Source organism: Anolis sagrei, chromosome 1 (genome assembly GCF_037176765.1).
Source record: "Anolis sagrei isolate rAnoSag1 chromosome 1, rAnoSag1.mat, whole genome shotgun sequence".
NCBI lineage: Eukaryota > Metazoa > Chordata > Lepidosauria > Squamata > Dactyloidae > Anolis > Anolis sagrei.
Window position 1 is genome coordinate 86,853,444 of NC_090021.1, and position 18,408 is coordinate 86,871,851.

At 39.9% G+C, this 18,408-nt stretch overlaps 1 protein-coding gene across 1 annotated transcript in view; it reads left to right on the forward strand.

Annotated features, from left to right (window-relative positions):
- Nucleotides 1-11,717, forward strand: part of LOC132774713 (triadin-like) — a 133,675-nt gene extending 121,958 nt beyond the window's left edge. The window contains exons 49-50 of the mRNA XM_067466871.1: nucleotides 7,063-7,095; nucleotides 7,972-11,717. Of these exons, the coding sequence (XP_067322972.1) occupies nucleotides 7,063-7,095; nucleotides 7,972-8,117 (179 nt within the window). The 3' untranslated portion in view covers nucleotides 8,118-11,717. The remainder of the gene's footprint in view (nucleotides 1-7,062; nucleotides 7,096-7,971) is intronic.
- The last annotated feature ends 6,691 nt before the right edge of the window (nucleotides 11,718-18,408 follow it).

Below are 18,408 nucleotides of genomic sequence, written 5' to 3' on the forward strand. Positions count from 1 at the left end.
GATTGCATCTACTGATAAGGACATGCTAGTTAGAGAACAAATGTGAGGTATTAATTTATCATCTTGCAGTATCATCATACACTTGACTTGTTTATCGACATACCATATAACTGATATTGGTTTCTAGTGCGCATGGATAGATCCTCATCAGATAATTTGTAACTCGTTATAAATTCATTTTAATTACCTTTTTGAAGTGATTTCGAGCTATTTTTATAAACCGGAAGTCCCTTCACCCTTCTGAAGCTTTTTTCGCCATTTCTGTTCCAACTCAGGAAGTGAGTCAGAAATTATTCAGTGTATTTTCAGCCCTCTAGTCTGCTGGGAGGCAAGCAGCTTGCATGCAGAGAGGTTGCTTGCCTCCCAGCCAATCAGGGGAGAAGTTTTGGGGAGGGGAGGGGTTTTGGCAGCCATTGCTCTGTATAAAGGGGGGCACATGGCTGAGAGGCTCATTCAGAGCCTGAGACGGGAGAAGGGAAGGGAAAGGAAGGGAAGGGAGGAGAGGAGAGGGGAGGGGAGGGGAGGGGAGGTTGTGTTGAAGGGAGTTTGGAAGAAGGGCAGAGCACGGCAGAGCAAGCAAGCAGAGAAGGGAAGAAGGGCTGGGAGAAGAGCTGATGCCTGGCTGGCTGGCTGGCTGGCTGGCTGCCTTGCCACTTGTGTGTTGTTGCTGTTGGGGTTTGGGATAGGTGGGCACCACATGGGTATTGGGGTGTGTGGGTGCATGGCGTGGATGGAAGGAGCAACACAGTTGGGCACCGCATGGGTATTGAGGTGTGTGGGTGCATGGCGTGGGTGGAAGGAGCAACATGGAGGAACCAAAGCACTCCAATGTTTTTAAAAGCCCCAGAATTTAAATGCCTCTCCTTCCCTTATTTGTGAAATCAGCTTCCAAGACCCCAAAAGGTCTCTTGGCCATATTTTTCTTAATAGTTAGCTGTGTGTTGCCACAAAAGACACTACAAATCCCATAAATTCAAGCCTCTTCTTCCCTAACATGTGAAATCAGCTTCCAGGGGCCCAAAAGGGCTCTATGTACTCTCTTTGATTCGTGTCCAGCATTAACAAAGCGATTCAGAAATTTCAGAAAGTTCCGATTTTTTTCGGAAAAATTCGGACTTCAATTCCAAATCGAACCACCAGTGCTCCTACATCCAAAATGAGTTTTGAACCATTTTTGGGGATCAACCAAGCCTATTGGTTTCTGATTTGTGTGTGTGTGATAAGTATTCCATCTAAAAATAAAAATACAACTTCTTGCCATTTGTTGAGCTATGGAGGATAGCAACTTAAAATAGAATGGGAAATCCAATTATACCTGTCTGTTGACAGCAAAGAGCATTCCCTATTCACTGAGCAGCTCTATATGCCTGCTCCCACTCAGCTGTAGAGAACAGTGAAGTGGGTCCTTTGGAGCAGATTTTATTATTTATTTTAGTGGTATACAGCTGGTTTGCAGAGAGATGGGTAGGTGAGGAAAATCAGCCAGGGTTCTGCATCAGACACACAGATATGATGCCATGGCTTATGTTCCATCTCCTGAGTTAACTCCCAAGAATAACTTTAAAATCCGGGCATCCATACTGAGGGATGGAATCCTGCAGAAATAGTAAGTAGGGCAATGAATGACAATGTACCCAGCTCCCTCCTGCCATCAAGCAGCAATGCAACAGAAACAGGGACTTCTATAGATCCTCATTGCAATGTGGCTTGTTGAACTGAAAGTGATGGATGTGTAATCCTTTACTGCCATGCTCATTAGGACTATATAGAGCTCCATCCATTGATACAGACACCTGGATTTTGAGGTGGATTTCGAGACATTTGGGGTCATGGCAATGGTGCTATGAGTGTAAAGGTAACAAACAATTACAAGGTCACAAGCCTAGCTTACAACATTATAACTTTCCTCCCAGGAGGCCAGTCATTCTTATGTAAATGTAAGTTGCTCATGAAACTTGGGAAGGAACTCAGTGTTTATTATAAGATGACTGGTGATAAGATTATAAGGAAATAGCACATTTTGGAACAAATTGATAGACTTCTGGATGGATACCAGTCAAATCCACCACTGGTACCACATTTCTTGTTCCTAAGAGGCTTCATCGCCTGAGCCAGCCTGCTTTGTCTCAATGAAATCGATGGCTGAATGTGTGTGTGTGTGCCTGTGGGGAAAATTGTGTTCACTGGTGATGATGAAAGAAATGTAAATAAAAGACAAAGAAGAGCCCATCTCCTCATATAGAAATTTGTATCAGTGGCTTCACATTAGCATGCCTTGTAGAAAAATGCCTATTGTTGTCATAATTACTCTCTGTCACAAATCTACTGGTGTGAAAAAAGCAAGAAAATTGCTGTGCAGATAACAGAGCGGGCAAGTGCACCTGATCTACTGATTTCTATCTCTCTAATCATGAGCATATTGGGGTTTTTTTTAGAAATCACAGTTATGGTTATTATATCATAACATTTTATACTTGAGTGAGTGTACACTAAAGAAGCCATAAATCTTTTATCTGACATGTGCTTATTCTGACATTTGAGTAAGTACTCTAGCTTTTCTATTCCCCAGTTGTGTATCCAGATATCATAGAAAGCAAACAATAAATGTAATGTCCATGACTGTTTAGTCATTCTCACTTGTAACACCTATAATCAGGATCTGTGCATTTTGAGCATGCAACTCTTCAGGACATTCAGACTGGTTGGACTTCTGCAAGATGATACCCAAAACTACCATATGTTAAAATTACCCACAAAATGTTTTTTTTAATTTTAAAAGCCATGATAAAAAGGTATATCACAGTCTCTCTTATTTTTGTGGAAAACAAAGATTGAGAAAGGATCTGTCATAACATTCATTTGTTTACTCCACAGGTAATACAGCTTGCATCTATTTTGTTAAAGGAGAAAGATTAATTTTGCATGAACCAAAATGGTTTCAGAAATGTTCATTGTGCTCAAAAATGAACTTGGACACTCAAGCATTCATTATTACCCAGCTTTGTCCTCCAGGCTTCTCCGTACAGCACCAACTGAGATCCGGAGGACGGGGAGGCGGGGTCGCAGTGGTCTATAGAGATTCCATCCATCTGACCAGGAGTCCCATCCCGCAGACCACAAATTTTGAATGCGTCCACCTGAGGGTGGGTGACCGGGACAGAATAGGGATTCTGCTAGTGTACCGTCCACCTCGCTGCACTACAGTCTCCCTACCTGAGCTAGCGGAGGTAGTCTCGAGCCTGGCGTTGGAGTCTCAATGGCTTCTTGTGCTGGGGGACTTCAATATCCATGCCGAGGCGACCCTCACAGGAGCGGCTCAGGACTTCATGTCTGCCATGGCAACCATGGGGCTGTCCCAACAAATATCTGGCCCCACCCACTGTGCTGGACATACATTGGACTTGGTTTTCTGCCAGGGATGGGAGCAGGGTGGCGGTGTGGAGGAGTTGTCAATCTCTCCGTTGCCATGGACCGACCACTTCCTGATCAGATTTAGGCTCACTGCGCCCCCCAACCTCCGCAAAGGTGGAGGACCCACTAAGATGGTCCGCCCCAGGAGGCTTATGGATCCGAATGGATTCCTGACGGCTCTTGGGGATTTTCCCGCCACCTCGGTAGGTGATCACGTCGAAGCCTTGGTCGAATGGGGAGATGACCAGGGCAATTGACATGATCGCTCCGGAACGTCCCCTCTCAAGTAGCCGAGCTAAACCAGCTCCTTGGTTTACTGAGGAGCTGGCAGTGATGAAGCGAAGGAAGAGGGAACTAGAGAGCGTGTGGCACTCGGACCCAAGCGAGTCAAATCGAGCACGGTTTGTGTCCTTTCTAAGGGCATATGCCGCGGCAATAAAAGCCGCAAAGAAAACTTTCTTTGCGGCCACTATTGCGTCTGCAAAAAACCATCTGGTGGAGTTGTTTCGGATTGTCAGAGGTCTTTTAACTCCCACCACCTCAGGCGAAAGTCCTGACAATTCGGTCACGCGCTGCGAAGCATTTGCTCGGTTCTTTGCAGACAAAGTCGCCTTGATCCGTTCTGGGCTGGACACCATGTTAAATGCAGTCTCTGAGGATGTGACACGAACACCTGCTTGTCCTATTTTGATGGATTCTTTTCAGTTTGTGAAGCCTGAGGATGTGGACAAGATACTTGGAGGAATGAGGCCCACCACGTCCATCCTAGACCCCTGCCCATCCTGGCTTCTGAAGGAGGCCAGAGGGGGATTGGCTGAGTGGGTAACGGTGGTGGTTAATGCCTCCCTTCGGGAAGGCAAGATTCCAGCGAGCTTAAAACAAGCTATTATAAAACCGCTGTTGAAGAAACCATCATTGGGCCCCACTAAATTTGACAACTTTCGGCCTGTTTCCAATCTCCCCTTCTTGGGCAAAGTCATGGAAAGCGTGGTGGCCTCACAACTCCAGGTATTCTTGAGAGACACGGATTATCTGGATTTGGCACAATCTGGTTTCAGACCGGGACATGGAACCGAGACGGTCTTGGTCGCCTTAGTGGATGATCTGCGCCGGGAGCTAGACAGGGGGAGTGTGTCCCTGTTGGTGCTCCTGGACCTCTCAGCGGCCTTCGATACCGTCGACCACGGTATCCTTCTGGGGCGCCTTGCAGAAATCGGCCTTGGGGGCACTGCTCTGCAGTGGCTCCAGTCATTTCTGGAGGGCCGCACCCAGAAGGTGTTATTGGGGGACTCCTGTTCAACACCACAGCCTTTGACCTGTGGGGTTCCACAGGGCTCTATATTGTCCCCCATGTTGTTTAATATCTACATGAAGCCGCTGGGTGAGATCATCCGGAGTTTCGGGGTGCGGTGTCATCTGTACGCAAATGATATCCAACTCTGTCACTCCTTCCCACCTGCTACTAAGGAGGCTGTCGAGGTCCTGAACCGGTGCCTGGCCGCTGTAATGGTCTGGATGAGGGCGAACAAACTGAAATTAAATCCAGACAAGACAGAGGTACTCCTGGTCAGTCGCAAGGCCGAACAGGGTATAGGGTTACAGCCTTTGCTGGATGGGGTCGCACTCCCCTTGAAGGCGCAGGTTCGCAGCTTGGGTGTGATCCTGGATTCATCGTTGAGCCTGGATCCCCAGGTTTCAGCGGTGACCAGGGGAGCATTTGCACAGCTCAGGCTCGTGCGCCAGCTGCGCCCGTACCTCGGGAAGTCTGACTTGGCCACGGTGGTACACGCTCTGGTCACATCCCGCCTTGACTACTGCAACGCTCTCTACGTGGGGCTGCCCTTGAAGACGGCCCGGAAGCTCCAGCTAGTCCAGCGCGCGGCAGCTATGTTACTAACAGGAGCGGGACGCAGGGAGCATACAACGCCCTTGTTGTTCCAGCTCCACTGGCTGCCGATCTGCTACCGGGCCCAATTCAAGGTGCTGGTGTTATCCTACAAAGCCCTAAACGGTTCCGGCCCAAAATACCTTTCAGACCGCATCTCGGCCTATGAGCCCACGAGGGCCTTGAGATCATCTGGGGAGGCCCTTCTCTCGATCCCGCCTGCTTAACAGGTACGTCTGGCGGGGACGAGAGAGAGGGCCTTCTCGGTGGTGGCCCCCCGGCTGTGGAACACCCTCCCTGTTGACATCAGACAGGCGCCCTCCCTTATGTCTTTCCGTAAGAGCCTAAAGACATGGCTATTTGAGAAGGCATTTAATTGAGTGCTACATTAACTGGTAATGACAACTGGAACGGAATATGGATTACGAGACTGGTTATGATTCTACGATAAGATGGAGCGGATTATTCTAGTGTAATTATATTATTGTGTATTAGTGTATTAGTGATATGTTGATTTTTTGTTATTGCTTTAGTGTAAATTGTCTTTTATATGTTGTACACCGCCGTGAGTCGCCCTAGGGCTGAGAACGGCGGTCAACAAATGCAACAAATAAATAAATAAATTATGCAAGTGAAGCAGCCTGATAGAAATTCTTCACTATGTTTCTTCTTGAAAGTAGCATCAAGTAATTTCAATCATTTTCTCACCACTTCAATCTTGGACTGTGTTCTGCACAGAAAATTCTTTCTATGCAAAATAACCATGTGCAAATTTTGCAGATGTACAAAACGGCCAAGATTCTTGCTAGTCCAGGATTCTTCTCATCAGAATTTCTCAACATTTGAAAAATATGGGTTTGGCCATATTTTTAATACATTTGCATGTTCTCTCCATTACTACATTGCACTTGTTCCAGTACACAATATATCCCAATGCACATTGCAACTCATTGTGGGAGATGGGTTGTGTCCTGGAACTGTAATACAATGGCTACACTGCTGGCACCATTTGTAGAATAGCTATTTCATCTCTGCTGTCCCCACAGCATCTTTATATGATCACCAATCAGTTTATGATGATGTAAATACATGTTTTCCCATGTTTTCAGTTGTTTATCAGTATTTTTATTAGTCCGCTCCCCGTGTTAACAACCAGAACTAGGAATGGAAATATTACATGCCACCACAGCAATTTTGCTGACTCCTGTGCCTTCCCACTATATATGTACAAACCTCCCATAATAATGAAATGCAGCTTAAAATGTAAGAGAGAAAACCAACAGAAAATCATGTATTAAATAAGGTCAATCCATGCTGACCTTTAGAAATTGCCAGAGGCCAGATAAAATAAACACATTTCCACCAACATCCTAAGCCATGTGGAAATGTCAACACATTTCACAACTTTTGAGCAACCTGTAGAAATATTCTGTTCCACATCAATGCAGATCATACTTCTAAAGACCCATACAGGGGGGAAAACTCCCCTCAAGTAGTTTGGACTGCCAAATATACTAAAACTCTATTGCGTCTGTATTCTTTATTCAGCCAGCATTTGAAACTGTGCCCAGAAGTAAAAATAGTAACTTACGCAAATGATCAACAACTGTATCTTGATTCAATGCCAAAACAGTTTTCATTATATATTTTATATTTTGCATCTTTTATCATTGGGCTAGAAATGTAAAGCATGTTCTGTGTTTTTCTATAATACCATCAGATGGAGCCTTATATTAGTGATAAATCTTTTCTTTTCTTCATTCCAGGCGGGCAGTCAGAAATAAGCACAGCTAGGAAATGTGAGTTTGTAACTGGTATTTTGTTTGCCTTGTACTGTTTTTTTAAAACATAAGTGAGATCAAAGTATGGCCATAATCTGTCATTTCCAGGTCATAATGTTTTTAATTTACTTTCAAAACAGCTGGACAAGTAACTTCATCTAAATGCATGCAGAGGGGTCTAGCATTTATCTGATGATCTGCTATGATTTGATGAACTGAGCTATGGCAATCAAAGTGATGTCAGTCTGTATTAATTCTACAGTATAGATAAACAGTGTTATAGATGTCTATGAGACAGCATAAGACACACCTGAAGGCTGTATCTTAAGTAAAATTACAAACTTTTATTGGTTTGTTGTAACAAGTGAGTATATTACCAACCTTATCACAATTTCTTCAATGGCTACTGATCCATTTCATTTCAAAGTGCTGGTTGTGTCTCAGGTCCATCTTATCTGTAGGACTGTGCCTTCTCACATGAGCTCTGAGATTGGGGGTGGGGATTCTGGTCCCATCACCTTCATGGGTCCATTGGATGAAAACTTGAGAGGAGGACCTATTGGCTGCTGTTTCCAGGCTTCGGAAATCTTTCCTTAGGGAGGCTGGGATGGGTCCCTCCTTCCTATCTATGAAAAAATTATTCTATTCCAACATTATTTTAAAAACTGATTGCAAGGGCTTTTAGGAGTGTGTTTCCACTTCTTTTTATCTTTTGTATTTTGAAAGATTTTTTCCAAATGGTTTTAGTTATATGAATAGTTTAATCCCATTGTAATAAATCTTTTACATATGACTTTTATGTATTTTATCTGTATTTGTTTTAAGTTCTGTAAGTCACTATAAGACAACCATAACTTACTTTTCCTCTTATTCTCTCCCCCATTCCACCCCCAGCTGCTGTGCGCTACTATCAATGTGTCTTTGTAAATGGATACAATGGGTACACTTCACAATATGCTGTTACTCCAGTTCAAGACAACAAAGGGAAGACTGGACAGTCAAAAACTTCTAGACAGAAGATCAAGGCACCGAAACAATAGAGTCATGCAACCTGTGACATTGTGACAATTTTGCACTTTATGCCCTCTATGAGGGGCATGTGAGAACCATTGGCATCTATGATCACTGAAATGTGATGTGATCCATTTGATTACATGCTCTCGGAAAGGTTCTCTGCTCTTCTTCAGAACCAGTAGAGTCAAAAAGAGAGGAACATGTGATACAACATTTGAAAGAGTACCTAAGTGCCCCTTTCCTGAAGGAAAGCATGGTGCTGAAGTTGTACTTGACAACTTGTACTTGCATATTTGTGTGTTTTGTACATCTCCCTGTATTTCTTAGGCTGTTTCTGTTTTAAGTTTGCTGTTGTATTTTTCACATCTTGTTTCCCATACAATTATCTTAAGATCAAGTGTCCCACTCAAAAATACTTAAGGACAGGAATCATAACTGTAGACTCTTTTTACAGTTATAACATGCTAGCCCCCTTTAGGGTGGTTGTCCTTAGGGAATTCATTATACAACTGGAAGGTGATTTGCTTGGAAATAAGTGAGAAAATTGTAATAAATATCTCTGTAAAGGTAAGCAGTATTTTCCAGTTTTTAAAAGCAGAGGGTAGAACAGATTCTGAAATTGTCCAGATCCTGCAAAGATGAACTAAATGAAGGAGGAGTTTTGAGTGTTTCAAAAATGAATTAGTGGTTTATATGCATTCATATGCACTTTTACTAAACTATTCCAAATCATATTATGTACTACCATAAAATATATATAAGGAGGAAGAGCCAGTTAACTGTCTGGTGCTGGAGAAGCTAAATCCGAAACAATGCTACTATTCATAAAAATGTTAAACATTCAGAATTTCAGTACTGTCTTAGCAAATAGGTTAACTTTGATATCTAAACTTGAACAATTTTCAAAGATTTCCTTTTCTTGGGGAATGTTTGGAGTTACATTCCCTTGTAACACAACACATAACTAATTTTTAGTGTGGATACTTGAAACAAGCACATCAATCCTAAGCCATCTTTTGTTTATTATTTGAGACAGTAAGGTGATTCTTTGGAGTCATGTTGATCTAAGTGAAATCTCTAAACATCCTTATTCTAGCTGTCTCTTGAATAATAATGTGTCCTTACAAATAAGTTCTGTATTATATTAGTTCAGCTCATCTGTGTTATTTTGTACTTGTAGTTACATGTCATAGAAACCTCATGAATGTTTCTAGAACACTTTCTTTAAACAAGTCAGCTTACGCATGCAAACTTTTATTGTGTATAGATTTTATCTCCATAGAAGGATGACCTTACTAAGAGCTGGTGTTAATTCTAATGAGATGGCACAGCACTTCAGGTAACTGTGCCCAAAATGAATCTACCAGTTCTCCATTGTGTTTGGACTCCTTCATTTCTTCACTTCTAGACTAGACTAGAAGTGACTGGAATTTCTACTACCTACTTATGGCTGCCTGTGGAAGGGATGAAGTCCACTAAGTGTTGGGCAAAATCACATAGGCATTTTTTTAATGACAGAAGCTTACCGGTATGGTAAAAAAAAATCTGTATAAATAACTACATGGCATTACTATAGTGAAAAGGAATACCATTTGGAAGCAGAGATATGCAGTACTGTTTCCATTACTAGGTACATTTCCATAGATAAGGAAAATGAATGGAAGTATACTGATGGTGGAACTTTCACTAAAAGTGCCATTAACTAATATTGTAGAATTTCATTGCATTTATACAAAAATGTAGAACAAGCTCTTTGTGTGATATAAAGGTAAATGACTTTTTTGGGTCACACTATGCTTGATCAATGAATGCAGACTATAAAAATATATAATGATGCTTCCTAAGAATCATACAGACTTTATACTCTTCCTGATCATTTGGTGAGATTTCCAGATTGGCATCAGGTCAGGAATGGAGTATAATCAACTAAAGACAAAAATATTTCTGAACAGAGTTAGGGGACATGGTTTCTTGTAGATGAACGCCATCTACCTCCAATCTTACCCTCCAGAGAAACCTTGAGGTTCAGTCACTTATAAATATATACATATAATTTGTGCTTTGCTTGTGATGCTTAATATAGTTGAATTGGCTTTCCAAAGATCTGCCAGTTTAAATCATAGATGTGTTTAAATAAAACACTTAGCACAAGGTTTCTTTCGAATATTATTTAAATGTTGCCAAGCTTTGTTTAAAGTTTGAAAGCTTTTTCATTGGGACTGGAAGCTTTTGCCGTCCCAGTTCTCCTAATGGGAGAAAAACATCATAGCATATCTGAGAGCAGACTTTGTCTCCTTTTGTCCTGTTACAGGGGTGGCTTAGTTGAATTGAATAACTGTCTTTAATCATAATGATAAAATAATATAACTCTTAACATTGGCCATTGATTTCAGAAATATTAATTACTTTGCTTTCCAGACACTCTGCATGTTGCTTCCTCTAGTGAATCCAATTAATCTGAAATCTTGATGTGCTATTACTTGAATCATTTGCATTTATTCTGAGAAACCTAACTCTTGAGTATATTTATTGCTTAATGATTATGCAAAATAAATCGGGCAAAATGATTGTGGTACATTTTTATCAGTGGGAGGATGGAAAAGGAACTACATATGAGTTATTTGTTTACATATAGTTCTAAACTTTCTGTCCTTCTATTTGAATGAACAATAATGAAACATTAATTAATGTCTTTCTACATTGATAGTGCTCATTGTTCCATATCCACTCTATTTCTTAAACCAAATTTAATTTTCCATGTTCTAATTATAGATGAATTGAGGTGAACCTCATGTCCACTAACCAGACTACAGAGATTTGAGGTTAACAAATATATGCTTCATCACAAAAATAGAGGACCCAGTGCAAGCTAGAGCCTCAAAAATATTTGCAGGACTAAAGGTCCCAGAATCGGCTACATTGTCTTGATGGCTAGGGGATTCAGGGAGTTATAGTATACTAAATATATAAGGTTTTAAAAAGTAACTCCTAGCTTGCATAGTTAGTATTTCTGGCTTGATTTTTATCAGCGTAATTACATTTGATATACCACACAGGTCAATCTCATAAAGGTTGAGAATGGAGAATTCATGGTACAATAGCAGCTGTTTCCTGCCATATCCTGCCAACCAGTTCAAGAATTATGAGAGGAACAGGACTTAACGCCCACCCCACCCCACCCCACCCCCCATTTATCTTTTTTTCTGTTTCTCCATTATTGGTCCTCAATGTAGGTAAACTAACTCTGTCTCCCAGGTGGTAGCTCCCCACGTGGGGGAGAATCCAGAAACAGATGGGGTTTTGAATATTATGGATTCCATGCCACACTATTATGTACCAGAAATGCCTCTGGAAGGTCTCATTTTCATCCTAGCAAGAATGCCATGATGCCGGAGAGCTCATGACTACCATAGAAAATATCCAGATACAGTTCTTCCTTTTCACAAAGAAACCTTCCTCTACCCACAAGGAAAAGATCTAGAAATGGTTTTTGGACCTTGAGCTACTCTACCAGAATCCATAGGCCTGGATCTAAAATAAGGCAACAGCATTAGATGAGCTAAGCTCTCAAGAAAACTGCCATCACCTAAATCCAAAATACACCCAATTACCTATTTATAATAAAATTTTAAATTTTAAATTGAAGTTCAGATCCATATTTTCTGCCTAAATACTGGGATGTAATATGTAATTTTCATAATCCCAGAGTTGTCTTCCATTTTCTTCTGTAGAGTGAGAGTTTCAGGAAGTAAACCTTAGGAAAGGTGGGGGGAAGTGCTGTTGACAAATGTATTTCACTTTTGATCAATAATTATTAGAACAATATCTAAGTCCAGTTTCCAAGATATCTAGTATCTCTAATCTTTAATAAGCATATTCTAGTTGCCCATTTAATATTACCAAGCACTGGGAATGGGAGTAACGTATAGCTAATGAAAGAAAACTGTTGACTTAAGAATTGGTCAAAAACAGGAAGTTGCATGTGCAAAGCAAATAAGGACATTAGAAATATGACTAGGAAGGTGAGTGGAAATAAAGGAGCAGAAAATCTGCGATAAATTATATAGTAAACATTTTCCATAGGAGGAAATGAAATCATTTTATAATGTATGCATAAGTGAGAATAAGGGAAGGACATAGAAAACTGGGAAGTTGGGAAATGATACATTTCAGATAATGTGCATTGGAGAAGTGAATGGGAACATTAAGGAGTAGCTATGAGAAAAGAAAAAAAATGATCATGAGTTTTGGGATACAAGGGCTAACAAGTAATAAGATATGTTTACTAAATACTGAAGAACCCCACTATGGAAGAAAACCAAACTGGATGTTTGTTAGTCTTCTTGTGCAACTCTCACCAGGCATGTAGCCAGAGGGGGGGCTCGGGGGGCTTCAGCCCCCCCCCCCCCCCGAAATTCTCATGGTGGTTCACGAAAAGGCCTTACTGGTGCATTATTTAAACTGTTATGTTTATTAATATCATGATTTGATCACCATTCTCAATATATCCCATATGTATGGGGGTATTGGGGTAATGATACAAAAGGTTTGCTAGGCTAGACCCTCTTTCACTCAGACTCAGCCCCCCCCCGAAACTCAGCCCCCCCCCCCGAAACCCCCCTGAAATTTTTTTAGCCCCCCCCCCGAAACGAAATCCTGGCTACGGGCCTGACTCTCACAATAGCTTATACCTATGTATGATCTTGGAGATCATAGCACAGATCTCAATGTGAAATAATCTTTTAGCATGAGAACATATTTCACTTATTTCTATGTGAGCTCAGGCCTGGGGAGGAGCTCTGGATACCTCACACACAGATTGAAAGCCCATCATGTGCAAAAACATTAAGGAGACCAGAAAGCTTGTCAACTCATTTTATACATTTTATTCAACCTCGTCCCACATCTTCAAATTTCTGTCCCTTGATAATTTCTGTCCCTTAACAGAGGGAAAGAGTAGATGGCTACATGAAAGATCCTCACAAGATTTCCATTCTTTCTAATGATCTGGTACATTCCACTTTCATGCATCACAGAGAAAGATAACTGGCCTGTTCAGCAACCTATGAAAATGCCTGGCTGAGTATGTGCTGTTTCAATGACAGGACTACATATACGTCCCCATGTACTCAATGTAAATCACCCTGTGCTGTCAATTTAGGAATCTAATGTGAAGGGAGCAGAAGGCTTTATAGACTATACTACCAGGGAACCCTTGAGCTCTTCAAAACAGACAGGACTGCATACAGGTTCTTTTTATTTCACCATATAAAGCCATTAATCTGAAATCACTATGCTGCTAAGGAAGAAGTCTTACTGAATTCAATGGAACTTAAATACACATGGTTTTATTCAAATAGGAAGTCAAAAATTCTGTTCAACTTCTTCCTAATGCTTGGTAAATGGAAATTTATTTAGACTTTTTGTGGACAACTGTGGCCTTCAAATGTTATCAGACTGCAACTATCTTGCCTCAGGCTGTTCTAGCTAGGTTTGATAGGAGCTGTAGGCTAAAAGCATTTGGATCACCACGGTTTTCCATCTGTGCATTAGTTCTAGGAGGGTTGCTTGCTAGTTTTTGAATTAGAAATATTCGTACAATTTCAGTTCATTTCACAGTATTTTCATGGTTTCTAGATTGCACATGAAAAAATGGGATCTTCTTGTGATGAAAACTGAGTCCCAACCACATCCTTAAATTAAAATGAAAATGAAAACAAAGACAAGATCACTTTGATGTTGAACTGGGTGTGACTGTGATTTTGCTATTTGATAAATATCATTGTATGCTGCTAATAAAATGTTTTCCTTTCTAAAACTACTATGCTTACTTTGTATTTTTTTATTCTTCAAAATGCATTTACTGTAGCATATATTTTTGCATAAACTAACTTATCTAAATGTTGTAATATCTTTATCGTATAGTTCAGTCTTTTAAAAATTTAGTTGTAACTACTTATTTGATACTTTAAAGTATAACACAGTTTAATCTTTAACCTTTTTGGACTGAGATACACATTTTGAGACTTGAAGCTGGGTTTTTCAATGGAAACATTTAAGAAACAAATGCACTGTTTGGTTTATATTGGACAACATATTTTGGAAGACATCATCACTTCCAATAAAAGGGACATAATTTTGAAGTTTGTACTTAAATAGCATATATCTGGCACAGAAAGTTGTCTCTGTAAGTATCTTACATTGTGCCAACCACTCTGAACCGATCTTTTAAAGGACTTATCCCCAGCATGGCCATTTGCATATATGGTGCTGAACAGGGAGGATAAATGAAAATTTATTATTATTATTATTATTATTATTATTATTATTATTTTACTGACACAAAAAACACAGTATGTCACAGCAAATGAGATATATTTACTGGGTTTCTTATCAGAAAATCACAAGTCGAACACTTCCCAAGTGCAGATCCAAGTCAGGTCTTTTGCAGTAGACAGATCATGATTTTGTCAATGTTTATTGTTTCCAAATGCCGGCTGAGATGTTTTGGCACAGCACCCAGTGTGTCGATGACCACTTGGGACCGCCTGTACTAGTTTATGCCTGAGCCTTTGCAGTTCAATTTTGAGGTCCTGATAACGGCTGAGTTTTTCGTCAATTCAGCAGTCACCTGGTATGACGACATCAATAATCCACAATCATTATGTCTGGTGTATTGTGTTCCAAAACTTTGTCAGTCTGGATTTGAAAGTTTCACAGGATTTTTGCATGTTCATTTTCCACTACCTTTGCAGGTTTAAGATCCCACCAGTTCTTTACTACTGGCCAGTGGTACTTGTGACTATTATTATTATTATTATTATTATTATTATTTATTTATTTATTTATTTACCTGATTGTCTTCATAGCTGAAGGCAAGGTACATGGTTAAAACACATAGATAAAATATAACACTATGTATTAAAATGCATGTATTAACAACCAGATTGACATGCATACTGATAAAATATAAAGTTAAAATTCAGAGTTTAAAATTGACTGGGTAGGCCTGCCTGAAAAGATTAGTCTTCGATTATGTCTTGAATTCTATTAGCTCATTTAGCTGTCAAAACTCTTCTGGCAGATCATTCCACAGCCTCAGGGCAGCCAATGAGCTCACCAGTTAAAGCCAGAGGACCTAAGTGTGTGAAGCAGATTATATAGAAGAAGGTGATCCAAACACTGTAGAGCGTTAAAGGTTATTATTGCCAACACTTTGTACTTTTCCTGGAAACTAATTAGCAATTAGAGGAATGACTTTCGTGCAGGTGTAATAAACTCAGTCCTGTATGTTCTCATAACCAATCAGGCTGCCATATTTGGAATTAATTGGAGCTTCTGAACAGAGGTAGCCCAATGTATAGTGCATTGAAGAATTCCAACTTCAAAGTTACCAGTGCATGCACTACCATCTTCAAGTCTTCTGATTCTAGGAAGGGGTGTAGCTGGCATATCAACCAAAGCTGGTAAAAAGCACTCCTGACTCCTCTGATACACATTCTGTTTGGGTATTGCCATTAGCAGTGTGTGACATCAAGCCCCACTTGCAACTATTTCCATTTCCTGTGTACCCAGAGGAACCTCAGATCTATTGACCACAATGGAGTATAACTCTATGACTTAGACAAAATCCATGATTCTGCGGAGTCTCTAGAGTAAAATAACTGTATTGTTAAGGACCATATTATTTGATAGATCCTGGCTCAATGAATCATCTCAACAGCAATCTTTCTGAAGTCATCCATGCTCCTTGCTTTTTTGCTTTTATTTCCCTATAAGCATTATTATAGCCTTCTGAACAAATCTGGCAACAATGAAGGACTAACCTCACTTCCTTTCATGTTGCCATATGGTTTGAAAATGGGTATAATTTTGTCTTTGAGTCTTTCCCATTAAGCAGAGCAAGAACTTGTGATTTCTCTGAGAGCATTTTTGGACAGTTTTGCTTTGGAGGAAGGATTTATCTATTTCATTTTCTCACCTATGAGACTAATACCTTTGTCAGAAGTAGAAAAAGGAATGTCAGAGTTGTCGCTCATGAGTCAATGGGTCTCTCTATGACAATATGCATTAAACCAACCGTGTGAGAGAGAACAACATGCCATGGTGGTTTGAGCACTGGACTACGATTCTAAAGACCAGAATTTGATTCCTGGCTCAACCTTGGAATTTCACTGGGTTACATTGGGCAAGTCACACATTCTTAGCCCCAGAAAACTCCCTGATAAGGGCTGCTATAAGTCAGAGACAATTTGAAAGTACACAGAAAAACTTAATTGTGTCAGTATATGATTGTGCTATCTTTTCAATTTCTAGTGGCTTCATTATACGAATGAAAAGATCATGTTCTGATCTTTCATTCTTACTCACTGCAGATCTAAAAGGGAGTTACTGTGTTGATTAGGAAGCAGAAGAAAAAATGTATTAGCAAGTACATTCAATTACAGAATTCAGAATCCACTGTAAAAATAGAAAACCAGTCTGTTTGTTTTGCTTGCTTGCTTGCTTGCTTTATTCTAAGTTTGCAAATGCTTTTAAAGAAAAGGATTTCTTTTACAAGGCACCAATGAATTATGCATTATAACATGCCTTAGGTACAAGCAATCACAAAATATTAGTTACTTCCTATTGGCAGATATTACATCTTGCCAAGCTGCGAAACAAGTAAATTAAATTTAAAAATATGATTTAAAAATAGCTGGTAATTTGTGTTTTTTGCAGGGATTGTTTGTTTGTTTTAGCTTCCTTGTTTGTTTCATAACCTTTTAAACTTTCACAGACTATGTAAGAAGCACAATTACAGAACTGTGCAGTAAATCCCATTCCAATCTGAAATCTGTTGTTAAAGTGGATTATGTAGAAGTCATCCAGGTAGCTCAGCTACTGCCTCATCAAAATACAGCTCTCAAGGTGATGAAGGTAAAGTGAAATCAAACACTGGCCAACACACATTTTGGTGCCTCAAATGTCAGACCTATTTCTTGGTATCATCCTCTCCTGTACAATCAACCCCAAACTCTTAGAGCCTCTGGGTGGGAGGCAGTTATTCCAACTATCACCCTGAGGACCTTTTCATCGGCTGCCCCAAGATTGTGAAATGACCTGTCTGAAGAGCTCCGGCAGCTAAATGAGCTATCAGAATTTAAAAACAATCTAAAGACCTATCTCTTCTGGCAGGCCTACCCAGCCAGTATTAAGCATGAATTTTAAATTTATGTCCTTTTTTTAATCACTGTTTTCTGTATTTTAATATATATCACCCATAGAAAAACATTTTAATATGTATCTCCTATAGAAATACATTTTAATATGTGTACCTGTGGTATTTTTACAATGTGTGTGTGTGTGTATTTCTGTAACCCACCTTGAGCCACGAGGAAAGGCGGATACAAAATAATAATAATAATAATAATAATTGATATATTTCACCTGTTGATTCCAAAAATTATACTAGTTTTCTCCTATCAGCTCATGTTTTTGAGATACAGAACATATGCCATATATCACTCTTCACTCTGTTTGCCCATAAAAAAACATGATAACCATAACTAAGAAACTAGAGCTGATGAGGTCTATCCAATGCAATGTACTGAATCAGTGCCCCAAATAACCCCAGGAGCAGGCTTAAAAACCAAGATGCCAAGAATTTTGTTGTTGTTGTTGTTGTTGTTGTTGTTGGGCTGTGCAATGCTATCATTGTGTAGTGTGAAAGAGCTCTATGAAGAGAGGACTAAGCCCTTTCTTCACTTCATGTACAATTTTAAGGATATGGATAACAGTACAAAACAAAGAGCTGTTGGGTGATCAAAATAATAAAACTAATCTTGAAAAACATGGAAATGGCAGAAGAAGCTAGAAATGATTTTCAGGAAAAAGCAACTTTTATGTAATTGCAGAGAATCCCGTGTAGTACTCCTAGCCCTCTTTTTGTTGACAGAAAACTGCTTTAAGGGTCAAGGTACTAATTCTAATTTGCTCTGCTGCAGTGAATTATAATTCTCCATATCAAACTGAATAGGGCTATTTGTTTTGGTTTTGGTTTTTTTTAAAAAAAAACTCATGCTGTTGTTATGTTTCAATCTGTGCAACATCCTCTACAAATAAGAAAATGGTTCCATAGAGTATGCATGTGATGTGGAGGTGTTTGTGATTTGCACAGCAACAAAAGTCAATTTAAGCATGGCAACGAGTGTTGATGTGACACAGGGAAGTCTTCTTGCCCTTAAGCCCTAGGATCAGAGTTTGCATTTTTCATTATTCTGTCACTGCCATTTGGATTTGGTTTCTCTTTTCTTTCATGAGTTTTAAAAAGAAAAA